This window comes from Halichoerus grypus, chromosome 1 (assembly GCF_964656455.1).
Source record: "Halichoerus grypus chromosome 1, mHalGry1.hap1.1, whole genome shotgun sequence".
Taxonomy (NCBI): domain Eukaryota; kingdom Metazoa; phylum Chordata; class Mammalia; order Carnivora; family Phocidae; genus Halichoerus; species Halichoerus grypus.
The window spans coordinates 200,782,587-200,810,242 of record NC_135712.1 but is presented as its reverse complement, the minus strand read 5'-3'; the positions used below and the strand labels follow the sequence as shown (position 1 = coordinate 200,810,242).

At 61.3% G+C, this 27,656-nt stretch overlaps 1 protein-coding gene across 7 annotated transcripts; it reads right to left on the bottom strand.

Annotated features, from left to right (window-relative positions):
* Positions 1-485: 485 nt before the first annotated feature.
* Positions 486-22,645, bottom strand: ALS2CL (ALS2 C-terminal like). 7 transcript variants are annotated; one of them, XR_004922088.2, is made up of 26 exons: positions 22,556-22,645; positions 18,562-18,687; positions 17,692-17,890; positions 17,290-17,355; positions 16,686-16,851; positions 16,036-16,167; positions 15,310-15,429; positions 13,752-13,810; positions 13,548-13,614; positions 12,902-13,098; positions 11,809-11,874; positions 11,280-11,378; positions 11,015-11,176; positions 10,197-10,308; positions 8,973-9,050; positions 7,983-8,113; positions 6,609-6,782; positions 6,355-6,451; positions 6,010-6,167; positions 5,395-5,463; positions 4,139-4,312; positions 2,824-2,874; positions 1,971-2,032; positions 1,713-1,862; positions 1,301-1,397; positions 486-936 (listed from the first exon to the last, which is right to left on the bottom strand). XR_004922088.2 is itself a non-coding variant. In XM_036107666.2 (26 exons), exons 2-26 carry the CDS (start codon positions 18,662-18,664, stop codon positions 856-858), a joined length of 2,862 nt encoding a protein of 953 aa, XP_035963559.2. In that variant the 5' UTR covers positions 18,665-18,687; positions 22,556-22,645; the 3' UTR covers positions 486-855. The 7 variants fall into 7 exon arrangements, 6 of the variants coding, with proteins under 6 accessions (XP_035963559.2, XP_077934938.1, XP_035963562.2 ...); XM_036107666.2 differs by having other exon boundaries at positions 2,832-2,874; XM_078078812.1 differs by lacking the exon at positions 22,556-22,645 and adding an exon at positions 21,599-21,622 and having other exon boundaries at positions 2,832-2,874.
* Between the last annotated feature and the right edge of the window lie 5,011 nt (positions 22,646-27,656).

The window sequence follows — 27,656 nt, the reverse complement described above, 5'->3', positions numbered from 1 at the left end:
GGCACCCGTGCCCCTGCTGTCCTCCTGCGCCCAGGCCTGTGGGCTGCAGGCTTGTGGTTTGCAGGCACTTGGGGCCCGCGGGAGGTGTGGCAAACGAGGCGAGTGTCCCCACTCCGCCCCGCAGCTTGCTCCGGTGCCAACATGTACCCCACAGCTACACGGGCCGGCAGAGACTTCCAAGCCCCTGCTCAATCGCATACCACCAAGGGGAAAGGCCTGGCCCGAGGCCATCCAGCAGGTCAGGTGGCCCGGGAGTCTGTTCAGCCTTGCCTCCCTGAGAGGCCAGCTCAGCCCCGGAAGGGGGAAGGAGGCAGGTCCCCAAGAGGCCGCTCGTGGACAAGAGTTCCACCACACAGAGCGGTCACTAGCCACTTGGAGCCTCTGACCGAGAGTGGACAAACAGGGAACAACACCGACGATGATGTGAGGATTTCAGCCCAGCGGAATAATGGCAGACTTACAGAAGGACTCCAGAATCCAGCAAGACGGGTGGAAGGTCCGTCACGGACCATCTAAGCCACTGGGATACAGACAGCAACGCTGAGGCCTGGGCGGGGTCAGGCGGCCAAAAGCCCGTGAGCCAAGGCAGGTCAAGGAGGTGGTCCGAGACTGACCGAGTGGCAGGGGGAGGGGGAAGGGAAGCCCCCGGCTCCAGGGTCAGAGTGGGCTGCGCTCAGGGCGCAGCCTCGTCTCCCTGGGAGACACTAAACTGCTCATCTCCTCCGAGAGCCACCTCCAGGGCCCCAGCCTGTCCTCTGTTCTGCGGGCAGCAAGGGCCAGGCCGGGCCATGCTTGTTCCCCGGGGAAATCGGTGGCGGCCCCTCTCCGCTCTGCAGTGGGCCCGGGGTGGCCGAGCTACCAGGGCTCCCTGGAGTCCCAGCGACCAGCAAAGCGGTGCAGCCTCATGTCTTCCTTCTGGATGTGCTCGTAACAGGACTGGCGGGAAAGAGGTGAGGCTGAGGGGCAGCTCCCCCGGCCCCATGCAGACACACCAATACCCAGGGGGCACCCGTCTCCCCGGCCTGGGACCACCCCGACCCATCTTCAACTCAGCCTCAGCTACAGTCTGCAAGGAAGGGGGGCCTCCCCTCTCCTGTTATGCCCAGGGATGCATGGGCATGCCCCTGGAACATGCTGGGGGCCCTTCTCCAGCCCCTTTAGCAAGGGCAGGGCCAGGGACTCTGTGGGGTCCCGCCCATAGAAGCACATACGAGCAGTGAATTTGGGGTCCAGGGCAGGGAAGGCGTCTGCCCCACTGGCCAGGGTGTTTCTGCCTCCGTCCACCACCTCTGTCCCTCACCTCCAGGGCCGTGAGCAGGAAGTCACATAGGCCTCCTGTGTGGATGGGGTCCATCATGTCGCGGATCAGGTGGATCTCGGCTCCCAGGTGCTGGATTCTGGAGAACGCCCACCCGCACAGTGAGAGGGAGAAGGGGGCCCATCAGGGACAGGCACCAAGCAGCCGGGGAAGGAGCCCTGGCCTGGGTGGATGGACACCTGGGCTGTGGTCCCCGCTCTGCTCCTGGCCCCCACGGGACCCTAGGTGGGGCCTCTCTGGGCCTCAGACCCCCGCTCCATACCAAGAAAAGCTGTGTCCATAAACCCCAATGTTCAAAGACCTCCAAGCGGGTCTGGGCTGGGGGTCAGGGCAGGATGGGAGGTGGTGTCCTCCCGCAGCCCACCCCCCAGCCCCCGGCCCGGCTGGGGCTCACCGGGCACGTGACACCACGTAGATGAGCAGCGGCAGCAGGTCATCCATGGGCAGCTTGTGCTCCCGGCCCAGCACACGCGACACAGTGGCCTCAATTTCCCCGTATGTCCTTTCCAGCACCTCCAGCTTCTCCCGGGGGTCCACCGTGGTGCTGCGGCAGGGCGGCAGGCTCCAGATCAAGGCCCTCGGGTTCAGCCCCAACCAGGGGCCCCCACACTCCTGCCCTCCGCCCCCCACGCTGCCCAGGGCGTGGACTCACATGATCTTCTGCAGACACTCAGTGGCTGACAGGAAGCACTTGTCTCTGACCAGGGAGAGTCTCTGCCGTGGGGGGGGGGGGGGGGGAGACAGATGGATGAGGCCACGGTCCCCCCAGCCCTGTCACCGCCTCCCTCCCAGGGCCAGAGCTCTTGCCACCACCATTCCCCATCACTGGCTCCAGGAGAGCCCAGCCCAGAGTGACCCAGGGCAAGTCACAGCTCCACCGTGAGCCTCAGTTTACTCAACTGTAAAGTGGGATAATGGTCTCCGGGAGGTTGGGAAGGAAGATAACGATCCCAACGGCCACTGGGTACCACAAGGGGTGGGTACCCACGTCAGCGGCACTCCAACCCAAGGACTGGTTGAAACACAGAGTCCAGGTCCGCTCTCTGAGTTTGACTCATTATGTCTGGGGTGGGGGGGACCAAGAATCTGCTTTTCTAAAGGCTTCCCAGATGCTGCTGGTGCTGAGAGCCACCACCGCGTGTGGAGCGGCCCCCCGCGCCCTCCCGACACTCCCATGAGGGGGCACCAACGCCGCAGCGGCCAGTACTCTCATCCGCGGGGAAACTGAGGCTCCGAGATAAGTGTCCCGCCCATGCCGCATAGCCAGGAAGAGGGGTGGAGCCTGGGTCTGCACCTGCTCACGGTGGGCCCGCAACGGCCCCCTCCCCCACACGGGAGATCAGAACAACCCCGGAAGCCGGTGTCTCCCCCCACACCTGCTGGCCAGCGCTGCCCAGGCCCCTCCGTAGCAGGGAGGCGGAGCGCTGCTCAGAAGGCTGAACAGACTCTGGGGGCCCCGCTCAAGGCTCAGGCCTCCCCCTACCTGGGGCAGGTAACGGACCCACCTTCTCACCTGATTGGTTGTCAGCGTGAGGTCCTTGAGGGGCCACAGGTGCCTGAAATGAAACAAGTGTGACACAGACCCTTTACCAGGAGGAGGGGACAGGGTCTGAGGTCAGAGGACAAATTCCCTGTACACCGTGTCCCCCAGCAGGGCTGAGCTCAGGAGATGGCCTCCGGGTCCACGATGGTCCACAGGGCAAGGGGAGGCTGGGAAGAGTCCTGGAGAAGACAGTGCCCCAAAACTTGGATAGGGGTGAGGGGCAGCGCTGCAGGCCAAGGGACCCTGTGAGCAAAGTCCCAGGGGTTGGGCCAGAGAATGACAGCGGAAGAGACTGTTCTGGAGGCTTGATGAGCTGGGGCAGGCTGGTGAACGGGGAGGGACATGGGTGCCATGCGATGCAGCACAGGGCAGGGACCTGGGGAGACAATGGAGCAGGGAGGCCAGCATGGAGGAGGCAGCAGGAGGGGGTGGGGAGGAGGGGACACTTGGGAAGCTGTTGGCACCCAGGTCTCTGGGCTGGTGACTAGTCAGTTGCAGGAGACATTCACAATGGAAGGGGAAACGGGGTTTCAGAGCGGGCGGGTGGGAAGCATCATGGCTGTGCAACAAGGGAGACTGGGTGTGGGGCAGAGAGAGCACCCATGCCCTCCATCGGGCAGGTGGTGACTTGTAGCATCAGTGGATCAGAAGGGGCACTGAGGAGAAAGGATGTTTTAGCAACTGAGGGTAAAAGGGACCTGCTCCCAGAACAGTCCTCAGTTTCCCCTTGAGGACCTCCCCTCCCCCACTCTCAGTCCAGTTGCTGGAAGCAGGACACCCAGCCCCAGTAGTAGATGTTGAGGTAGACTGGCCAATGTGGGCCACAGCCAACATCTAGGGGCAGGCTCAAGACCCAAGCCAAGCCAGTGAGGGACTTCAGCCAGAGCTGTTAGGAAGGGGACACCAGCTCCCTGGGGCACAGTGGGGGACGGAGCTGGTAGAGTATAAACTTTGAGTGGCTGGTACCATGTTTGGCACCATAAATGGGAGCCAGAGATACATCAAGAGAGAAAGAGAAGTCGCTTCCCTTACTACGCAGTTAAGCAGCTAGATCCAGCCATGCCTGAAGCTAGCCACACCAGCATAATCCTAGAACTCTGTGGATACGTGAGCCAATGAACACCATCCCCTTTTCTACTAAAGACCACTGAACTCCGTGTGTACCCTCCCGCCAGGGTGGTACCGGAGGCACCATTCCCGCCCAGGGCGCTAGGCAGAGCACCTGACATCGGGCAACACACGGGCCCTGGCAAACATGGCAAGGAGGGAAGGCTTACTTCTGCACATCCAGGAACTCGAGCAGCTTGGTGTCAGGGAAGAGGCTCAGGTTGGCAATGCCTTGGCTATAGAGACTGTCCTCCGTCTCGTGAAGCAGCAGGTAGAGAGTGAAGAGTTCTGAGTAGAAGCTGGGCAGCATAAGGGGCAGCACCAGGCCATGCACCTGCAGGTCCCTGAGTGACAGTAGTCAGGACAGGTTGGGGGGCCAGCAGGGTGGGGCCCAGGGGGGAGGGATCCCTGCTTGGGCTGCCCCTCAAAAAGCCCATAGAGCTCCTTGTCCCACAGCAAAAAGCGTCCCTGCCTCCTCCATCCTCTAGAAAACGCTTCCGAAGCCTGTTCTCAGTCATTCACTCCCTCGGTTGAAATCCGTGGCCCCCTGATCCTCTTGTTAGACGTTGAGAACCACTATGAACTCTGGGGCAGGACTGGATCCCCATGTGATTGAAAGCAAAACCAGGGCCCCGGATAGACAAGGGACTTGCAGCAAAGCACTCAGCAGCCATGTCAGGCTGGTCCACTGCTGCCTCCTCATTTCCTGGGCTTCCTAGGACTCCAGGGGGAAAGTTCTACCTAACATCTAACCCTATCTCCCACGTCTCCTACAATGTGGAGACAGGCCTCCCTGATCGCGATCTCTGGGCCTGAAATCTGAAGGCAAACTGTAAGGTTTGGTCTTGGGGGACAGAAGGAGACAGATTTAATGATGCACTTTAACTCCCGCTCTGTGTGGCCTCAGGCTCAGCCCCTGCCAGGCCCTGAGAGAGGCTCACCTTCTGCACACCTGAGAGAGGAGGCTGGGATGGCGCCTTTACAACAAAGATGCACCTGGTGGGGCGCCTGGGTGGCTCAGTCGGTTAAGCGTCTGCCTTCGGCTCAGGTCATGATCCCAGGGTCCTGGGATCGAGCCCCGCGTCGGGCTCCCTGCTCAGTGGGGAGTTCACTTCTCCCTCTGCCCCTCCCCTCCACTTCTGCTCTCTCTCTGGCTCACTCTCTCTCTCTCAAATAAATAAAAAATATTTAAAAAAAAAAAAAGATGCACCTGGTGGCGGCGCCCCTGCCCAGGTGACCCAAGGAAGAGGTCATGGGTCATTCTGATCCTCAAATGGTCAACAAACAATGCTTGGTCAGTAGCATGAGCTCCCAACACTTCCCCGGAAGTACCGCTATCCCCCAAGGGAGGCTCCAGGAGCGAAGGTGGTCCTGAGCCTGGCTGCCCCCAGGGTGGGGACCCTGCAGACCCCATGGGAGCGGTCACCTTGTCTCCGTATCTTCGTCCTCCTCTGGAGCTTGGCCCTTGCGCTGTAAGGCCACCTGCAGCAGACCCCTGCAAACCGATAAGACAGACTGCGTAGCTGCCACCTCCCCCAGAACCCGAGTCACCAAAGACCAGGGCGGCGGGCTCCACCCTCCAGAGCCATGGAGCGTGAGGAGCCCAGCCTCCCAGACCTCTGTAGTTAGGAAGCTGGGAGCACAGGACCTCAGCCCGAGAGTGCTAGAACTGCAGCATCTGGGGCCCCCATTTGTAATGGTAGATGGGGTCTCGGCTCGGCCGGGACTGGAGATGGGGTCTGAGTCCAGAGTCAGGCTCAGCCTGCGGAGGCTGAGAGCTCCCCTGGGGTCAGGGGTCAGCCCAGGGCCTGGTCGAGGCTTGGACTCTGGCTACCGGCAGTCCTTGCTATAATCTACCTTCTAACCCCTTTGCTCACCAGCGGGACACTGACCGACCCACTCTCTGGTTCCTTCTCAGTCCGGAGGCACCATTCCCGCCCAGGGCGCTAGGCAGAGCACCTGACATCGGGCAAGGACAGAGCCCGACCTGCCTGCCGTCACAGACAGGGCTGCGGCTGTCCCCATGTGCCACCCCGCTCACCTGTAGGCAGCCCAGAGTTCCCGGGCGTGCTGCTTCACCTCCTCCTGGGCCAGGGCCTGCAGGTGCTTGTTGGCCCCGATGCCCGCATACGTGGCCTGGAAGGTCAGCATCAGCGTCCGGAGTAGCTTTCCCAGGGGGTGCAGCGAGTTGCTCAGAGCCTGGCAGGTGCAAAGGCAACAGAGAGGAGTTCGGGGCCAGGAGCTGGAGCACAGCACGCCCCAGCGAGGCTCCCAAGGCTGCTCCCATTTCATAGATGGGAGCACTGAGGCCCTCTGAGAAGCGGTCAGCACCGGGGGCAGTGAGAAGGCCCCCCTCCGCGCACACCGCCTACCCTAGGGCCCTCACCTTCCTGAGGCACTCCCGCAGGGCCCTGGGCTCCCGGTGCAGCAGTAGCTCATCTAGGATGCCTTCCATTCTGTCCGCACAGGGCTCGGGCTGGGTCCTGGGGGACCAGGCACACGCGTCTCTCACCCACACCTGGGCCCCGGCCCGCCCCCTCCAGGAAGCCTTCCTCCCCAGCTCACTAGGAGCCCCACGAACCCCCGCCCTGGCCCTCTGGATGCCCCCACGGGTATGCGTGTGCGCGTGTCTGCACCTACCTCTCGCAGCACAGGTACTCCTGGGACTTGCGCAGCTCCCTCGAGTTCTGCACGTGGAAGCCCAGCAGGGCCTCCTGCTCGTCCCCAGGGCAGCCAGCACTGACGAAGTCCCGGAAGGGGCCATAGACACCCTGCCAGTGGCTCTCCACGGGGAAGGCGCCCACACCTAGCTGCCTGCGATAGAGGCGGGGGCGGGGGGGCGCGTAGTGGTGGGAGGTAGGGATGGGACTGTGGTGGGCAGGACCTCAGTCCAGGCCCTTGGAGAGATGGGGACGTCCCACCTGGCCCCGAGTCAGGGCCCAGGAAGGGTGGGTGGACTGGGGGGCGCTGACCTCCAAGGCTCCAGAAGAAAGCAGAGGCAGAGAGAGGGACAGAGAGAATCTACTCCACAGTGGAGAAGAAAGGGACACACAGAGCCCTGGAAAGGAGACAGAAAGATCTGGAGAGCTGGAGGCCAAGTCCAGACAGGAGGTTCTTGGCCTAAGAGAGAACAGGGCCCAGAATCCAGGATCCTCCCACCACACCTGTCTCCTTCCTGAACTTGATCCTGTCTTGGCCAGCAGGCCTGGGGGTCTGGCCACGTGTGTGCCTAAGGGAGCCCCGCCCTCCCACGCCACGTTCACAGATTTTCCTACACCTGCACCCCACCCAGGCTTGGCCACACCTCTGGGGTTTGCGGTCTACTCCCAGCTCCTGCTGTCAGGGAGAAGCATGCAAGGATGAAGGCTCTAGTAATCAACTCTACTCCCTCCCCCCAACCGAAATGCCGCCTGGGACCATTAGAACTACCACCCGCACCTCAACAGACCTGGTAAAAGTCACCACTTGAACTATAGTTTTCCAAGGAAGAACACTGTCCCCATGGGGAAGAAGTCAATCCCCTTCTCAAAGACCCCGTGATAGCAACAATGAGTCCACTTTGCAAGTTTCCTTCTTCACCCTGGCTGCCAGGGAACTCAGAGCTAGGTTCATGCTCAGTCATAACCATGATAGGACTTATTTGTCCCTTCCTTTCCTTGAAGTTCAACTCATACTTTTATTCTCCATTTTATTCTTGTTTATTTGTGTTGTTTTTACAAACTGTCGTGTACCCTTCCCAGAAAAAAAGCAGGGTCTAAGCAAAGCCTCTGCATAATATTTTTCTCTGGTTTTGTAGTGTGTGAAGTTATGCCGCAGCCATTGATCCTAAGAGTCCCTGGCTTGAGGGCTGTGTGACCTGAGCTCTCTGAACTCTCCAAAGAGCTAAGAGGAAATACAGAAAAGCTCCCCTGATGAGGCCTGCATCCCTGGGGTGGAAACACACACACACACACACACACACACACACACACTCACTCCGGAATGCACAGGCCAGGCGGCCAGCCAGGTTCTCACCTCTTACGGGTGCTGCTTGGATCTGGTGGGAAGGCAGCTGTGTCCAGCACACCCTGGGTATGCAGTCCTTTCCCTGCCCCGCTGCTAAAAGAGCCCTCCAGGGTGAAGCCATTGGGGAAGGTGACCTTGCCCTGCAAACCAGGGAAGGGAAGCAGGGACGCCTGTCTGTCTGTCTGTCTGTCTGTCCAGCTGCCCTTCCCCCCAATCAGGACAGGCCTCGTGCCTGTCCATCCTGGGTCATGGAGGCTAGGGACTGATAGGTCGCCTTCCCACCATCCATTCGAGGGGCTCATAATCCTCCACACCTGCAGGAGCCCCCGACCAAGAGCTGTGCCAACAGCCCAGGGGCTCAGCTCAGAGGTGGGAGACTGGGAGGGGAAGGGGAAGGGACCCTCAGGTCAGAGCAGGAGAACCACTGCTGTGGGAATTGGGGGGTGGGGGTGGGGGTAGTGGTTAAGTCCAGAAGTAGGAAGAGGCCTAGGAAAGGCATGAAGTATGCTGGCCCTGGGAGAGGCAGCTCCCGCTGCATGGCCTGTCCCGTTCCGAGCACTCCTGGCCTCCCCCCGTTTAGATGCCACAGTGCCCCTCAGTCATTAGGAGAATGAAACAGCCCCCACATTTCCAAAAGCCCAAGCAGGGCCCAACTGCCTTCTGCTGCGTCAGCTGGGCAGGACCATGCTGAAGGACAGTCACTCCAGGGGCCCCTACCCAAGGAACCTAGGGCCCTGTCGGGAGACACAGCCCGGCCACCAGCACCCTGTGCACCCATGGCAAGTCCACCTGCCCCTCTTGCCTCCCACCAGGATCGAATCACCACTCCACAGCAGGAGGGGTCATGGCGCCCTCCCTCTGGACGCCATGGAGATGGGAGAGGCCCTCCCCTACCTTTCCCACCCACTGCCCACACCCTCAGTCCTGGGTCCAAGCGGGGAGATTATAGGCTCCACCCAAGGCCTCAGCGGGAGTGGAGTGGGTCTCGGTGGTCCTCACCTTCCCCACAAGGGTCAGGTCCCTGGTGAAGGTGCCCTCATACAAGGAGTCATCTTCAGAGAGGAGGATCCCGGGGCCCTAGGGAAGGAAGCCGGAGTAGAAGCAGGGGAAGGGCCAGGAGACTGGGGGTGGGGAGGGGACGGCAGGAAGGCAGGAGGTAGGAATCAACCCAGGGGCAGAACAGTCCTGAGCCCTGTCACACCTCCCAGCACTGTGCCAAGGTGGGATGCCAGCCCTTGGCCTGCTGAGCACTGAGCACCAGCCCCATGGACCTCATCCCTGGGTTACCCCGAAGGACTCCCTGGGACCTCGCTCCTTCTCTCCAGCAGCCTCTCTCAGGAAGCCTCCTGGGGGTCCTTCCTTCCCCACCTACGGTTCAAGAAGTGCTGAGCTTCTCCTCAGCCATCCCCACTTCCCTGTCACTGATCCTTGGCGACAGCAGAACTGACCACACTCCCTTATTGCATTGGTTGCCAGGAAGCTCAGGGCCCAATGGGATATAATTTGTGTCCTACTTGAATTTATTCCGTGTTTGTTCTTATCTTTTCTTCCTCCTTCAGTCCTTTCCAGAACAAAGTGGAGCATAAGCCAATGTACAAGCCGTAATAACAGTAACAGTCCCCAGGCCAGAGTCCTACTATGTGCCGAAGCATCTGGCCGGGTGTGGGTGAGGTAGGAGGCAGGTGCTGGTGCGCCTGGGCTCAGGGGACCTGGGGGTGAGTCTCAGCCCTGCCACTCAGTAGAATGTGACACCAGGCAGGTTCTCTGACCCGAGCCTCACGTATGTCATTCATATACTGGGGACAGTGACATGATCCGCAGGGTTACTGGGAGGATGCCGAGATCGTGCCGGGAGCCTGAGCCCAGAGCCAGGCCTCCAGTCAGGGGTCTATAAATGTCCACTGCAGAGGCTGCAGGCATCATTGTTACCATGCACTTCATTCTTGCTAATTTCCCTGAATGTTTACAGTCAGTAGTGAACCTGAGTTGCTGACGGGGAAACTGAGGCTGGGAGGGCCAAGGCCAGGGTCGGTGGCTGGCAGATCTGCATTCCTGCTGAGGTTCTGGCTCCTTCTAGCACCTAGGAACCCAGCTTCCTGCCCCATCCACCCCTGCCCAGCCTCTGCTCAGCGTCGGGGCCCTGAGAGCAGCGGGGGGGCTCCAGAATTCAGCCCCAGGGCAGGGAGAGGGTAGCTCAGGGCACACACGGGTCACCCCACTCACCACCATCTTGTCCGCCTGGAAGGTCCCCTGGTAGCAGACACCAGCCTGGGTGACCATGACCCCTGGGCCATGGCGCTGGTCGGCTTGCCACATGCCAATATAGCGCTCGCCCCTGGAGAGCAGCCAGAGTGGGATCAGAATCACTCCCGGGCACTTGTGTGTGCTTTGCTGGCACGGTTGGGGTGGGTGGAGAGCAGGTAAGGGGCAATGATATCACCTGAACCCACTCAACTCACACACGGGGAGAGAGAAGTGAGGACCTCCAAGAGGAAGAGAGGGTGGAGGAGGGAGGGAGCCTGCCTGGGGAAGCGTATCCTGGCAGGCTTCCTGGGGGAGGCGGCAGGAAGGGCAGATGGAGTGCTAACCATGGAGGTAGGAGCCTACAACCGATACGACGGGTACGAGGGGGCATCCAGTGGTCTAGAAGGCTGGAGGGGTGCAGGGGCAGCACAGCAGGGGGTGAAGTCTCGAATGCCAGGCCGAGAGCCCTGGGCTTTGTCTCACAGCCCAGAGAGCTGGGAAGGGCTGTGGGCCTTACGTGGGGCTAGACTGGCGGGGGGGGGGGGGGGGGTTCAGAAACTCCTCCCAGACAGCGCAAGGAGGGGCCAGAGGGGAGTGGGGAGGCTCCTCGGTCAGGGGGCTCAGGGCCCCCTCATTCTGAACCTCAGCCTCAACCAAGGTTGTGGACAGGAAGTGAGGGGCTTCAGGGGGACTCTGGGGGGACAGATGGACTGCACCCGCTGACGACGGGCCCCGTGCCCTGAGGCACCCTGCTCTGTGAGGGGGCTCTGAGCCCTGAGCGGCGGCAGAGCGCTCACCTGGCACCGTCCTCCTCGACGCCGTACCCGCTCCGCTGGCCCCTCTCCCAGTGGCCCGTGTACTTGCAGGGCTGCGGGGCCTGCGGGGCGCTCGCGAGGACCCCAAATCCGTGCCGCAGGCCCGCCTGGAAGTAGCCCTTGTACACCTCGTCGGTGCCGTACCTGCAGAGGGCCACCGACAGCTGGCCCGGCCCCCCCGAGGTGAAGCCCGGGGGACGTGGCCACCCCACGCGCCCGCCCTGCCACCAGGCCGCCGGGCACTTACTCACAGATGCCGTAGCCGCACATTCTGCCTTCCCGCCAGTGGCACTTGTAACAGTCAAACCTGTCCTCGGGGCCCTGAGGCACCAGGCGGATGCCGAAGCTGCCGGTGTGTGTGCGGGGAGGGCAGTCAGCACCCGGGCTGTCGCCTTGACCCAAGACACCCCACGACACCCCTCCATGCCACCCCGGAGTGTCCCTGCCTCCGAGGGGCCCTCTCAGACAATGGGGACAATCTCCCAGGTGCTCGGGCATCTTTTCTTCCCAAGGGCCATTCTCAGAACGCCAGCCCCACCCCCACCCCCCACCCCTCATGCACCCTGGGAGCACCTTGGGGCCCTGACCACTCCCTCCACGGCCCGCCCCCTCCTCTAGGCTTTCCCTTTTGTGCACTAAGGGGAGCTGGACCAAATGGCCTCAAGTTCCTGCTTGAGGTTTGGGAATCAAGGATGGGGCCAGGCTGGTGACAGCGGCGGGGGCGAAAGCCACTCGCCTGCCCACCACCCACTCCCACAGCAGCCCCAGCCTTTTACCCATGCTCCAGGCCCTGGCAAAAGTTCCCCACGTGATTCCGGCCATCGGGCCACTTCAGGGTGCCTCTGGAAGACAGTCGAGGTCCACGGTCCACATATCAAGCCCGCCAGACCCACCCTTCAACACACACAGGCCCCCCGGCTGACCTCCCCAGCGGACTCTCTCGGAGGCCTACGTTCCCCTTGGACTGGACTCTCTGCCCCCAGCCAGCCCTCTTCTCTGACCCACAGGGGCTCTCAGCTCTTCTTGACTCCTGGCACAACTGCCCCAGCAGCTTCCAGCACACTCCCCACACCCCACGGGGAGAGCTCTGGAAACATCCAGGTTCCCTTTTTCCCTTGACCCACAGAAAGCTCCGAGCTAAACTTCAAGCTTAAGTCAGATGCTAGTCAGTGGTTTCTAGCATCCTCCTCCCCTCTTCTGACGCAGCATCGTTTTTTCTGGGGTTTTTTTGTTCATTTTTTCCTCAAGCCCTTTCTGGAACTAGGCAAGGTCTCAGAAACTAACGTGCTTGTGAGCATCACCTCGGCAAGGCCCTTCTGCTTTCTGGGCCTCGGCTTTCCCAGCTGTATAGTATTGGGGGGGCGGGGGGAGGAGTCACATGTTCTTCCAAAGCCCTCCTGCTTGCGGGGTCACGCAGACCTAGAACCTGCCCTGAGGCCTTGGGCAAGTCATGCCAGTCTCTGGCCTCAGTTTCTGCACCTACAGAATGGGCGAGAACACTCCCCCAGAGTGTTCTTGTAAAGACTGGTGGAGATAGGAGGTCTGCGAACCATTTCCACTACCAGCTAGTGCTACGTGGACATGAGAATTATCCTTCCGTCCTCCCAAGAACAGCAACTGCAGACCTGAAGTCTCTCCCACGTGCTCTGGGCTCATCACCATCATCAAGACTCTACACGGCACAGACCTACAATGGGCCCAGTCCTGTCCGACGGGGCTTAAGACAGACTGGGAGACAGTTGCGGGTTGACCGACTAATGCGGGAAGGAACAGCCTTTGGTTGGTGCCCGGAGGTGATTAGGTCCTGTCTGCCCCTCAGACCCCCAGGAAGAGCCCTGCCTTGTTGGGCCTGGAGCCCCAGTCACTCACCTGCCATGGGGCCTGCCCCGACACCACTCGCCCTCGTAGGTGGCCTGGCAGAGCCGGCCCTCGGCGCGGAAGGTGTATGCCATGCAGCGGCAGGTGGGGGGCTCAGAAGGCTCCAGGTCCGCCCCCAGCACAGGGAAGTCCTTCTTCCCACGCAGGGCCTGGCACACAGCCTGAGTCACTTTCCACTGCCAGACCATCTGGTGGGGACAGGGGAGACAGAGGAGAGGTCACTGCTGTGCCAGGGGTCCCTCTGGGAAGCCTTGTGGGGTAGCTCCAGACAGTACCCCTCCACCACCCCAACCCTGTTCTGGCACTTGGTGGAACCTCCAACTGCCCCGCACTGCTCCCTAGGGCCCCGCATCTAGACCTGAGATCCCCGTGTGCGGTTTCAGGGCCTGCCCAGAGGGGCCAGAGAGAACCACCGGGACCCACACAGGCCTCGATCCTGGCTTCATAGGGAAACATGCCCTGTGCTCTGTGGCATTCTGATGCCTCACCCCAGGCTGACCACTGCGCCTCGCTCTGACCATGAGCCCAGAGGCCTGGCCACTCCCATGGAGCCTCCAGGGTGTATACCTGTGCCCTCCCCCGCCCCTCCTCACTCCTCTCACCCCACCACCCCAATTCCCAGCTCACCCACACTCACCCGGTCCTGGGGGGCCTTGGAGCAAAAGGAGAGCTCTTCCTCAGGTGTGAGGAGGTGAAACGTGCACCTAGACAGATGGAGGTGACGAGTAGGCCCCAGCTCTGTCCGGGAGGGTGTTCGGGAGGCCCCAGCCCTGGGGTGTGGGCAGTTTCATGAGGGTGGAGGGAGAGAAGGCCCGGAGTGTCTTTGGAGGGGGCTGCTCACCCGTCCTGCCCAGGATCCACCCACACCAGCTTCAGATCAAAGGTGTGGACACTGTGACCCTGGAAGAAGATGGGGCACCGGGGTCACCTAGGGCCCAGCCCAGACATTCCCCTACTGCTCTGGCCCAGGCACCAACCTGCTGCCAACACCGCTGGGTGTCCCCTGGCCGCTCAGTCCAACATGCCCAGCACTGAGCCTGCTCCCCATCTCCAGGGCGGCCCCTCTGTCTCCCTTCCCATCTGAGGGCTGGCCGGGAACCCGGGAGCAGCCTCCCCCGCCGCCCACATCCTGCTCCATCATGGCTGCAGCCGGACACCATCGGCCCCTGCTGGAAACCTGTCTTAGGCTCCTACCGCCTGGGGGATGGAGACCTCACTGCTAAGCCGGACCCCTGAGGCCACACAGACTACTCCCAGCTCACAGGTCCTCACTCCTGGTGCCTGCCACACCAAGGCGCCATGGCCCTGCCACACTCACACCTTCTCAAGCCTGCCCCCAACCCCCCTCAATCTGACCCTTTGCTCCCGCTGCTCCTTCTACCTGAAAGGCCGTCCCTGCTCTGAGAGCTGATGAACGCCCCTTCCTCTAAAAGATTTCGTGTAGAGACCTCCTGCCCAGCCTAGGCAGGCCGGTCACTGCCTCGCTGCCCCAGGAGGAGGAGGGGGCGCCAGGCCCAGGCCCAAAGGGCAGGAGGAGGATGGCAGACACAGGCAGGGACAAGGGTGGGCCTGGCACAGGATATGTAAAGGCCCAGAGGCAGGAAAGGGTGCAGCGCATTTAAGCGACAGCATCTCATCAGTGTACCTGGAGTGCAGAACGTGAAGTCGGGAGTGGAGGGCAACTCAAACTGAATCAGAACCCCAAAACCAGGTTTCAGGAGACACAGGTTTGGGCAAGTAGCCTCCCTGCCAGGCCTCAGCCTCCCTGTCTGCAGGGGAGTCCCAGACTGACATTCTGAGGGGACAGAGAGGACAGTGCTGCGGCTATCACAGGGGCAGTCTGAGTCTGGGGGGAACTAGGCACAGTCAAGGTTACAGGCCAGGGAACAATCCCAAACCCCCGGCCTGGCTCCCCGCTGACTTTGCTGATGTCCCGAGCCCAGGTACTGCTTCTAAGTGGCGCTCTTCCCTAGAAGCCTCGTGTGTGCCCTGCCCATCCAGCCCTCCTCAGCCACCCAGAGCCACCCAGGACCTCCCATCCGGGGCTCCTCTCCTATGTGAGGAAGACAACCAAGAGTTGTCCGGCATCCGCGGAAGGACAAACTCACTCCCAAGCATCCCATTTTCCAGATGAGGAAACCGAGGTATGTTTAGCAGGGATGCCGGCTGGCCAGGGCTGGGGCTGGGACGCACCTGGAGCAGCCTTGCCCAACAGCGCGCCCCTCCTGCAGGGATGAGTCCACTGCTGCCCCCACCCCGGCGCTGCCTGCCTCTCGGGCCCCATCCCCTCCCCACGAGCCCTGAGTTCTTGCTCCCAGCTGTCTCCCTCCCACTGCCTTCTCAGCCAGACCCCAGGCCCCCACTGCGGCCCCAGGACCTCTGGTCAGCCCCACCCCAACCTGCAGCAAGACAAGGGCATCGTCAAAGAGCAGCACGCGCTCCGCCCGCAGCGGGGCGACCGTCACAGGCACGTCCTGGCTGTCCTGCAGGAGTCGGCACGCAGGGGTGCAGAGCACATCCTGGGGAGCAGAGCAGGGAGGCACGGGCTCAGGTACCCCCGTCCCGGTGGCTGTACCCGCTCCTCTGCCGGGAGCACCAGCCCCCCACCCCCCGCATCTGAGCATCTCCTGGAGGCCCCCAGCTCAGCGATGGACAGCAGGGTCCAAGGTCTGGAGGGGCAGCTCAACTTGTCTTAAAGTTTTGCTTTGACGCCCACCCCCCCCACCCCCCCGCCGAGCCCCCGACAACACTCACTGGGGCTCTGCAGTCCCCGCCTCCCGCTGGCGAGTCTTGTCCCCTCGCCTGTTCACCTGATTCTCTACACTATGCCCAGTCCTGTCACGCCCTTCCAGGGCACAGGGGGCTTCCCCCTCAGCGGGGGCAGTGATGTGAGGATGTGATCGTTTGGTGGCATCCCAGGACAGAGGGTCAGTTCTGACTGCTCTTCCCCAGAGCCAGCTCACCGCCTGGCCGGGAAGGTGCTCCACGAGCGTCTGAGCAGGGCTGGATAGACGGCCCTCCCAGCCACCTGCTTCGGCCACCGCTCCCACTCCCAGACGGGGAAGGGGACGCATGGAGAGTCCGGCAGGCCCCTTCCCTCCCCGCCCGTCAGGCCTCAAACTCACTCGCAGCCGGCTGCTCAGGGAGTGCCAGAGAGCCTGTGTGGCCAGGGCCTGGTCCAGTGCCTGCCTCAGGAAGGACTGCAGGTTCCCAAAGAGGGTGGCTGCGTGCACCACCAGCTCCCGAGTGCGGTGAGGCTGTGGGGACACAGGGCAGCTCATGAGTGGGGGGCGAGGGGGGAGAGCTTGTCAGAACCTCCCCCCGACCCTGTGATGCTTGCCCCAGCCCTGGCCGGGCCCCAGCTGCTCCGAAGGTCTGGATCGAAGCCGAAGTTTGTCCCTTTCTCCCTGCCAGCCCTTCCTTCAGGCAGAGGCCAGCGGGAGGGTGCTTCCAGAGGGCCGCTGGGCCTGGGCCACCTGTCCTCACACCCAGTAACACGACTCTCCATCTGCTCCTGGGTCTCTGCCAGCCCCACTAGGGCACAGCCATGTACCTCAGACAGGCCAGGGCAAGGACAGGCCCCGTCAAACCCTCCCCCACCCCCCCACCCTGCAGAACACGGCCCTGTCCCCAAAGCGCGGCCAGGTCCTTCTCAAACCGGGGTCCCTGAGTAAGCAGAGTCCCTGGAGCCGGGGCCCTATTTCCCTCCTCCTTCAGCTTCAAGCAACAGGCCCAGTGAGCGGCCCCCGGCCCCCCCAACGTCCCTGCTACTTACCTCCGCAGCCATGTCCCCGAGGCTCAGCAGGAGGAGCACATACTGCTGCACGTGATGGGCCAGTGGCTCGCGGAGGGCCTGGGCCAGCGCCGTGCCCACTGAGGCCTCGGAGCTCACGCCCGGCAGCAGCTGCCACAGGGCCTTCCGCTGGCCCCGCCAGAACTCCCTGGGCGGAGGGAGGGCCACACACCGCCTTCACTCCCCTCCTCCATTCCCGAACCCACCGCCATCCACCCCGCCCTCCGCACCCCAGCTAAGCCCCCAGATCCCAGGAGCAGTCCCAGACCCCAAACTGCTCTCCTAGCAGAGAAATACAGCCACCCTATTGGAGAGTCAATGGCAATAACCACCCACCCTGAACAGGACGGCCCCCCTTCCCCTTCCCGGGGTCAAGCTTGGCCAGTGGATATCTGGATTGTGCTCACGGCCCCCACAGCCTTCCCTCCCTCTCTTCCAGTGCAGAGCAGTGTGGAATTGTTAGACCCAGGAGCGCTCAGGATGAGTCATGGGCTGTGACACTCTGCTCTGGGGCTGGGACTCCCGTGACCTTCCCTCCCGGGCACCCTCGCCCGTGCAGAGGGCCCCTGCAACATCCTGGGCTCACCTCCTCTTCTTTGCTGCCTTCTGAAAGGCCTGCACCGCCACGCAGCTAGTGTAGGACTCGATGTACCTGCAGGCAGCAAAGAAGACAGCCTGCAGGCCCCGCCCACAGCTTCACACCCAGACCCCTGTGCTGCCGGGGTCCCCAGATCCCGATCCCGCTCGCTGAGTGGCTGCAGCCCCGCCCCAACCAGACAATTCCAACTCAGTCTTTCTTCCCTGGGAGGCCCCAGCGCTCAGGTCTGGGGTGTCTGAGCCGGTGCCGGGCTGAGGCCCAAGCCCCTGAGGCCGACCCCAGCTGAGCCCCACCGCAGCCTAAACTCAAACCTTGGCCTAAGCCTGACCCAGGGGAGCCCTGGTGCCCGGCAGCGCCCAGGCCCAGCCCCAGCCTTCCTCGCTGTCTTACTCCACGTGGACCTGCAGGACGCGCTCTGCGTGCTGCAGCAACAGCAGGGACTCCAGGCCCACGGTGTCCTGGTGGCACAGCCTCTCCCGCAGGGAGTGCAGGCTCTCCTCCGTCACCTCCCAGAGCCGCTGGGAGCTCCGATGCAGCCGCTGCAAGAGCCGGAGGCACTCTCTGCCCTGGGGGTCCGAGGGCTCTGGGGCTGGGGCGGGGGGCATACCACAATGTGAGGGGGGCGCGGCGCCCCACAGCCCGGGAGCTGCAGCCGGGGTCCTGCCTCCTCGGGGTCCCTGGGACAGGCAGGCTGGAGCGTGGGGCAGCACCCTTGAGGAGTGAGTGGGGCACATATCCACCCCCCCACGAAACAGGGTCAGCACTCATGACCCAGGGGCACCAAGTACACTAGCTGCCCCGAGTCTCTGAGCTTTCTCAGGTCTGGGATATGGGGTCCGTAGGATCCCGTGGTCCCCTGGCACCCACAGATGCTTGGACAGAGCCCCCAAGTGGAAGGCACCTGACCAAGGTCACTTCACAAGTGGGAGACCCAAACTGGGTCATGCCCTGGGTGAGAGCAGGATGTGAATCCAGGCAGAGAATCAGGCCCGTGCCCTGGAAGAGGTGGGATTCTGACTCTGTGCACAGCTGGGTCTAGGCTAGGGGTTCACGGCCCGACCCCTGGGGCGCCTCGGAGAAGGGAGCAGCCAGCGGCTGGAGCCAGAGCCCCAGTCCCGTTGGAAGATGCCGATAGCAAGTGTCCCCACTCCTGTTTGAGGTGCAGAAAGCTGTGCCTCAGGAGGTCTAACAAGGTAGGACTCGGATCCCCAGGATGCTTCCTGTGTCCCCCACCCTTGCCACTGCCAAGCCGAGACTCACTGGTTTCGAGCAGGGGCAGGAGGACAAGGCTGTTGACGCGGGCGAGGGTAGCCGAGAAGACCTCCTCCAGCCGCAGCAGGGCCTCCTCCTCCGGGCTGCACATGGCTAGAGCGCTGCCCTCAGGACCTGTGAACGGGGCACAGGCCGGAGTGAGGGCACCAGCGAGAGCTGGGTCAGGGCCATGTCTTCCGTCCGTGTGCCCGAGACTGCCCACAACAGGTGTCAGCAATCGGCCCGGGCAGCCTCAAAGGGGAATTTCTGGACTAGCCGCTGACCCCTGCCCTGCTCTGCCCCTGGGCCCAGCTGAGGGGACCTGACTGAGCGGGAGAGAGGCCTCAGAACTGCTCAGGGAAGCATCCCTTTTTAGCCAAAAAGGCAGGTGCTCTTCGAGCCCAGTTCTGGCCTGCTCATTCCCTTGCTCACACATCCACTATGGCTCCCAAGGGCTCAGAGTAATATCTGATGGTGCTCTGACGTCACTCCCTCTCCACCGAGTCTCTGGAAACGACGACATACTGTCAGAGAAACCCAGCCTTTTTCTCAAGGCCATGGTTCAGGACCCCCTGTCACCCAAAGGGCTGTGTAAGCAAGGAGAGGTCTGGGGGAATAGGGAGGTGCTCTCCTGCTGGAGCCATCATGGATAGGCAAGAAATAAAGAGGCAAAGAGGAGGACAAAGCATGCAGGTGGGGACACCATGAGAGCAAAGGATCACGGGCATGAGGGCCCAGGCTCCGAGGGTGGCCCACCAAGAGTGGCCTAAATGGCCATGGGAGGAGGAGCCATGGAGGATCTCAGGGCAAGGGAGTGGTAGGACCCAAAGCCAGACTTGCAGAGACGGGCGTGACGACAGCTGTAGAGGAGACAGTGCTGAGCAGTGGGAGGGTGAGGTCAGTGTGGGTGACAGCTAGATCCTCCGTGCCCCCCAACCCCGCCGACCCTACTGTGCCCGGAGGAAAGAGGGAAGGGCTGTAGGGGTGGGCAGGTGGGCTTGAGTCTTTGACCTTCCCACCCTGGAGTGAGGTACCCACCAAGCAGGCAGGGGATCCCCCGGGAATGTGGCTTTCTGATGAGAGGGAGGGGCAGCAAGGGGCCTGGGCTCCAACCCCCCGCCCCCCCACCCCAGCCTCCAAGCAGACACAGCCCTCTCCCACCAGAGCTGGGTGCCCTCACCAAGCAAAGTTCATCTGCCCAAATGACCTGACCAGATGTCTCAGGGTTGAGAGTTGGAGGGTTTTTAGCCCTAGACCCTCGCACTGCCTCTCCCTGGCTCTGACACCCTGAGGCTCCACAGTTAGCTGAGTGGGGTGGGGTGGGAGATACAATCGAAGCTGCTGGAATGGGTAGGCAACACAGACAGACCCAAAAGGGCGAAGAGGAAGGGGTCTCATCCCTCCCAACGCAGCCCCAGGGGCACCAGAGGGCATTCCAGGCCCCTGGCAAAATCTACAGCTCCCAGGGAACTGGCTTTGGGGCAGTGGGACGGGTGCCTCAGAACTCTGGCCAGGGGCCCAGGCCCAGGCATTCCTGCCCCACCTTTCCTGCTGCCGCGGCTTCAGGAGGGCGAGGCCTTGGGAGGGACAGGCAGGAAGGGGAAGCAGCTAGACACCCAGCCGTGGCCTGCTCTCTCTGCGGGCCCCTGCAGCAGCCCCGGTAAACCGCGCACCCCCCTCCCTGACCTGGGGCAGCAGGGCACGTCGCTCCGGGTCGACTCAGGCAGACCAGGAGAGCCCAGCCAAGGGGCCAGGGTACAGCAAGTGTGGTCCGCCTGCCCCTCCCCCATTATCTCCAGAAACGGACAGAATGGAAAGGCCCTTTGGGGGGTGACTTTTCCATCCTCAGTTGGCAGCCAGTCAGTCGTGGTCTGAACTGAGAGGTGAGGACACGGGCTAAAGGTAGAGGAAGAGGGTGCAGCCGGCACAAGAGGTGCGGACTAGGAACCAGATCACGGCGAGTGCGGACCTGCAGTCAATAGCTCGAGGCTGGGAGGTCCTGAACACCAAGTATCCCCCACACTTGCACTGACCTGGGACCCACCCCAGCCACCCCGCCCCCAGGACATGGAGCTCTCTGTCCCTCTCCACCTCAGACTACCCCCCTCCCCCCTGCAGGGCTCCCCCTACTGACCTGCCTGCACCTGTGGTCCACATTTCAGCTGCTCCCACAGGACTCCCTGCTGACCCCCTATCCACTGCTCAGTCCTGGTCATGCTCCAGCTTACCCAGAGCCCTGCTCCTCTCTAGGTCTCTGTCACCTCTATGAAATGGGGGTCTGATTAGATCAGAGCTTTCAAACTATCTAAGCCCCCTCGAAAGGACAAACTGGTAGGGGGAGCTGCTCTGGGTGTGGAGACCTGGTCCTCAGCCTCCCTCCCCGCTCAAAGCAGCCTGGACCCCTCAGGATGTGTCTTACAGACCCAGACTGGCAGACATGACTCTAGGACCCTTCCAGATCTGTGGCCCCAAAGGGATGTCTACCCCTAGGAAACTGAGGCACACTGCCCAGAGGAAAGGCCAGAAATAAGCATGGCTGGTGAGGTTGTGGGCAGGGGGGGAAGGCTGCAGATGAGGTTGGGGATCTGGCCTGGTGGTGACCATGGGGCCCTGCTCCTTGGCTAGGGAGCTTGGGGCTTCATCCTGGAGGCAACCAGAGGTGTGAGAGCAGGGAGCAGACCAGGCATGAGTGTGTCTGGGGGTGAGGGGAGGTGCTAAGCCATAACATGAGAGGGACCCAGCAGGAGTAATGCCTGCTCAAACCCGTCATACCCCCAACCCACCTGGCTCTGGTCAAGGGCATGGTCTCCTTACCCTCGCCCTCTACCCAGGTTTAGTGGTAGGCTGCACATGAGGTACGTAAGGAGAAACTGAGGCCTAGGAAGGAACCGGAGGGTCAAGACACTATCTGTAGAACATGTGCAGGGCTCAGACCCAGGCCTCGGCTCCCTGTCCCACCAGGCTCACCTGAGCGAGGTGGTTAAGAAAGACTAGGCGACTTGCCTCAGGGCACATAGCAAATTCCCAGCAGGGCCCAGCCTCCTACCTCCTCAGGCAGCCTTGGTGCTCCCTGTGGGGCGGGGTGAGGACAAAACTGGCTAGTCTCGGCGTGCCCAGGTGAGTCAGCTGCCCGTCCCCATGTCGATCTAACCAGCAGCCAGACCTGCTCTCTCCCCTGCATTCCTGGCCTCTGGCTGCGCCAGACTGCTCTCAGGCAGGGTCACCGAGGCCTCTCCTACCCTCTCCAAGGCCCCTCAGGCCCCTCAGGCCCCTCAGGCCCCTGGGCCACACCCTGTCATGGCACCCACTCTGGTATTTCCTGGTCTGGACAGGCAAGGAAGTTTTGCTTGCCACAGAGACTTTTTCCTGGGCTGCCCCAGGGTGGCCTAAAACAACCAGCAAGTGCAGTAGTAGAGCAGAGAGGGGCTGCCCAACTGCCACAGCTGACCCCTCAGTCTCCACTTTGGCCTCTCCCCCAGCACCCCTTCTCTGGCCCTCCATAGCTCTCAGCTTCTTGTCCTAGACATCTCCCCCCCCCCCCACTCCCAGTCTCTCACAGCTCCTCTGCTCCTCCCTGCCCCCGCACACGCAGTCCCCAGAGTTTCCCAAACATGGGATCCTGTTCCAGCCACCAGGCATTTGCCCATGCCGGTCTCACTGCAGGCGCCACCTCCTCCTGGCAGTCTCCCAGGCTGGGTGAGGTCCAGGGGGCGGCCCTCGTACCCCAGGCGGGGGTGCGGAGGCTGTCCCTGCGCTGCCCCTAAACCTGAGCCGGGTGACCACGGGGCAGGGAGGACGACGACGCCGGAGCCCGCTGGCACGGAGGGCGCCTTGGGACAAACTCGGACGGCCCCCGTGTGAGTGCCGCCTGGCACCGTGGAGTCGTGCAGGGACGGCGACCAGCCTGCCCAAGGGGGCGCTAGGCGAAAGTCCCACCTGGAGTGAGGGGAACGCGGAGCACAGGAGCCCGCCCACAGACGCGCGACCTCCGCCCCGCCCTTACCTGTGCGGTGCCGGTGCGGGTGCCGGGAGCCGGGAGTGTCGCCGCCGCCCGCACGCTGCCCCGCGCCGGCGCCCGCCACGCCCCGGCCACGCCCCCGCCACGCCCCCGGCGCCCGCCACGCCCCCTCGCCCCGCCCCGCTCTCGGGAGTTGCTTGTAGAAGTTGGGGCGGGCGCCGATGGACCCGGCTGGCGGGAGGTGGGACGCGGCGTCGGTCCGCCCCCCGCCGGAGGTCTACTCTTAAGGCCTCTACCCGGAGTTCTCCGGGGTCCGAAGGCTCCTGGCACCCAGCGGGAGTGAGAGGAGGGGGACTGACTCCTCCGCCCCCTGAAACACACACACATACACACACTCCCTCACTCATTCGCCCGCTCGCTCACACACTCACGCCGGCCCGGGCTAGCCTGGTTTCCCGGGGAAAGGCTCCCAGGACAGCAGGCAGTTTCCGGGAAGCAGCCTGGCTTTCTTGGTCCTGGCGGGGCCTTCCGGTGCACTCGCCCCTGGCGCTCTGGGGCCTGGGTGCAGCCCCGTGACCTCCTCCACCCTTACCGAATCACAAGAAACTTGAAGCCGAGAGTGGGGGAAACCGAGGCTGCCCCGCGGCCCCTTGGGCCAGATGTGTACGGCCAGCCGCCACTCCTTTCTATGTGACCTTGGGGAAGTCCCCCTGCCCCCACTCCTGGGTCTCCACGGCCCAGTAGAGCGAGAAGCCAGCGCTTGTCTGCTCCAGGACCTGCGACCTTGGAAAGGGTGGTGGAAGCCTAATCCCAGGAGGGGGAGGACAGTGGTTCAGCCTGGAACAAAGAATCCTGCTGTGTGCTGCCTGGTCCCCCTCCAGTGGACACGCCAGTCCCCCCACATCACTTCCCCTGGGACACGGGTTCCAAGGAATGACAGGAGTCATTGCCCCTTTCATGGCTGACAACACTGAGGCCAACAGGCCTGGTACAGGCAGTGGAAGAGCAGAAAGGGTGGCCCACCAACCCCCTACTCAAGTCTGAGGGGTTGGGAGTCATGCCCCATCCTGCCAAGCTGAAGAGAGATCCCCAGTGGAGGGGGCACATGATGGTTCAAGGGGCTCCTTCCCAGAGGAGCAGAGTCTCAGTGGGTCTGTGGGTCCCCTGGCACATGGGGGCGGTCAGGCAAGGGGTTTCTGGGGCTTGGGAGGAAGGGTCAAGGGCTGGAGAATGGCCATGGCCACATGCAGAGAGAGCAAGACTCTCCAGGAGTGTGCGTTCGCACCATGTGTGACAAGCAAGGCAGGAAGGACAGAGTCCGGAGCAGGAGGAAGCTGATTTTGTGTTTGGCTTCTCTGGGCCAGCCCTTCCCCTCTTTGGGTCTCCGTGTCCTCATCCGTACCTGTAGCTGAGGGAGGAGCGGGGCTGGAGCAGGAAGGGACAGGCCCCCTCTGCTTCCTCCCCACGGCCCAGACTTCCTGTTCAGCCTCATCTAGGGAATTGGAAGCCTGGGGGCTGGTCTTCCCTTCACCACCACCCACCCCCAGGCTGGGTGACCTCACCAGCATTGCCAATCCCAGTATTATTATCTGCGAAATGGGGCAAAACCTGCCAAGCCTCTCTCTCTCTCTCTGTCTCTCGGATAGGGCCAAGTCATTTGTAATGCCCCAAGTAGTGCCCAAAAGACAGCCTCCCCCTGCCCTTGGTCCCCTGCAACATAGCCAAGGGGCCCTGCCCAGTCCCACCACGGATCTGCGCACACCCACGCACACCACTCCCACATCCCCTGCGCACAAGTAAGATCCCACAGCCACGGGGATGTGTGGTGTGCACACAGACCCATCTACTATTGAACACACTGGCAGGACTCCCATGTAGCACATCTCAGGAGGCAGCCTGGTGCATGGACCCATGCAGACCATGTGCCCATCCCCATGGACACAGACTTACACACTGCGCCACAGAACACACACTAAGACTCACACTCAGACCCACAGAGAGGCAAGTGCAGAGTACGCGTGCACTGCTGTGTCCATGAGAGCCCTGGGACACAAGCACATGCTTCTGTACACAGACGTCTCACCAGGCCCAGCCCAGCCCAGCCCCAGAGCTATTCTGGGCCAGGCCTGGGGCCAACAAGGTCAGATATGGCCAGCTCCCAGCAGGCCCCAGCCACTGTGTCACAGGCCTAGGCAGCCCAGTTCCCCGCTCCACCCCACCCCACCTCCAGCCCTGGCTAAGTCCAAGATGTCCCGGATCCCAGCCTAGCTCTGCGACTGGGAGGATACCCACTCCCAACCTTCTGCTTCACCAGAGCTGAGCCTTGAGCCCTGGCATTTCTGGCTCCATGAAAGAACTGTCGCAGTTTCCCCTGGCCACTATCAATTGACTCTGCCCATGGCTTCCAAACCAGAGGCCCAGGAGACTGGACTGGGTCCCTATCGGAAACCCACAGAGGCTAAAAATAGCACACCAAGGACAAACAGGGTTCCGCAGGCCAGCATTCATGCCATCATGCATGGAGGGGGGACACTGTCTTCCAGGGGAGCCTGGCTGGGGAGTCTGGGGAGTCTGAGGGTCTAGAGCATTGCCACCTCAGATTTGATGGGCCCTACTGGTAGGATAGGGTGCAGGGGGATCTGGGGACCTCATAAGAAATAGAAATAGTACTGGACAGGGGGCAGAACCCTGGGTTAAGGGCCACAGACCGAGTTTGAGGCCTCAGTTCCTGTGTGACCTAACGCAGGGCACAACCCCTCTCTGGCCTCAATTCCTCATAAGTACAAAGAGGAGAGGAAGAAGAGCCTTCAAAGATGGAAAAGTCTTTAGCTTTCAGGGTGTTTCTCTCACCGTGGTGTTTCACATTTTGGAGAATTGGGGAAAAGGCAAATGTTTGACAATAGGGCACTGAATGAGGTGCCGTGGGGTTTTACTACCCTGTAATATCACACTGCGCAAAATCCACAATAACCACAACAGTCAGAACAACTAGCATTGCCTGAAGGCTTGTGATGTTCAGGTGCCATGATACTGTCGTTATACCCATTTTACAGACGAGGCAATGAAGCTCAGAGAGGTTAAGTAGCCCACTGAGGTCTCACAGCTGTCAAGATGATCATGCCCCAGGAGTCTCAGTTTTAAGCTTTAATAAGTTTAGAAGTTATAAAGTATAAAGCTACAAATCTATAAGAAACACAGTTTGAAAATTTCATTACTTAAATTTTCTTTATGCTACTTTAGTTTTGTGAACTTTGGATAATAACTTCAATTTTTTCAGTCTTCTGCTATCTCTACAGGGCAAAAAAAAAAAAAAAAAGGAAATTTTAAATAAATAAATAAATAAATAAATAAACTTCCAAACTGTGTTTCTTATAAATCTGTGGCTTTATACTTCTGAGGTTATAAAAGCTTAAAACTGTCCTGTTTCAGGACACCCTGTTCTTCTAAGTCAGTTTGACTTCAAAGCCTGTGTGCAAGTATTTGACAGAGACTTTGGGAGACATGGGGACCTAGGATTCTCATGTTGGGTAAAAGCCCTGGGTAAAAAGGTATAGCATACAGCGAGATCTCAACTATGTTCAAGAGCCTGCAAAGAAATGGAACCCATGCGGAACAATGGCCATCTCAGGGGACAATAGGGACACACATGATTGTATTCCCTTTCAGATTTCTTCATTGAGCTTGCCCTACTTCTTGGATGGAAAGACTGAACTTTACAGGAAACAATGGCGCCCCACCTCTCCTGGGCTGAGCTGTCCTATGCTCAGCATTCCCATAATCCTTAGTTCAATATAATCCTCCCAACAGCCCCTTGATGAGAGTCTTGTCCTTTCCATTCCACAGATGAGGAATTCAAAGCAGAGAGGAGTAATGGCTTGCCCAAGGCCACTGGCAGGCCCACTAACCTCAGCCCACTCCAGCCAAGCCCTCTCTGACCCTGTGTGTCCCAAGGGTGACCTCCCTGGCTGGTCAGTGTGGCTTTCTCAAGCCTGGCCTATGACAGATGGCCTATGACAGTGGGAGCTTCAGCAAGGGACTTGAGCTTTAGTAGAATTCCTGTTTGCCTGGCTAGGGCAAGCCTGGGGAGCCTGGGGTGGCCCAGCCCACCCAGCCCCCAGACTTGGCCACCTACTGGCGAGGATCCCTTGGGCCAGCTGTCCTTTGCCAGTGGCTCTCCTGTTTTTCTGCCTGCCTTATGTTCTCCCAGACCTGTCCCCTGTGAGTGTCCACAGCTGGCCTTCTGGTCTCTGCTGTCGCTCACCTTGGTCCTTGCCCATCTGCTGCATCTCCGGGCTCTGAATCTACAGGGTCCCTAGTTCTGAGGTTGGGCCCAATGCCCAAAGCACCTCAGCCTGCTCCACTGTCTATGGTGATGAAGAATGAAGGGGTCCAACAGCTGGGCTGCTTCTCCAGCACTCAGCAGGCAGGAGATAAATAACAATGGAAGGAGGGAGAGAGGGGGAAGGCAGGAAGGCAGGAAGGCAGGAAGGACAGAAGGAAGGAAGGATGAAAAGGAGGGAGGGAGGAAAGGGGAGAGGAGGAAAGATGGACCAGAGAAGTCTCCCCACCCCAGACCTCCCTCCTCCTCCTCCAGAGCCTTCCTGGTCTCCACAGCTCCTCAGATCCTCCCTCCCTCCATCCCTGGGTTGTCAACGCTCATCCCGGGGTGAGGACCAGAGTACATGTGGGCCAGGTTCAGTGTGAGGTCAGGATCATGGCTCAGACTGGAGTGACAATTGGGGCTCAGACTGGGGCAGAGGCTCAGCCAGAGTCAGAAAATGGTCCTCCAGGCTCTCCGGGTGGAGCCTTCCCTGTCCCATGGGGCCGCAGATGTTGGCTTCTTCAGGAACCTTCCATAGTACCCGCAACTAGAGACTCTGACCATACCATCCCCTGGTCCCCATCCCCCGCTCTAGCTCTGGTGTCCAGAGTGACCAGAGCCGTTTCTGGGCAGAAAGCCAGCCCAGAAAGCCCAGGACATCCCTGAGCGCCTGTCCCTATGGCAACCTGCCTGCCAACCCCCTCCCCCCCAACTACCGCCACCAGCCTGGGTCCAGTAGGGTTTTTCAAATTCAGAACGTCAGACTGGGAAGGGCCTCCTAGATCAGCAGATGCAAGCTCCTCCCCTTGCCCCAGATGGAGAAAC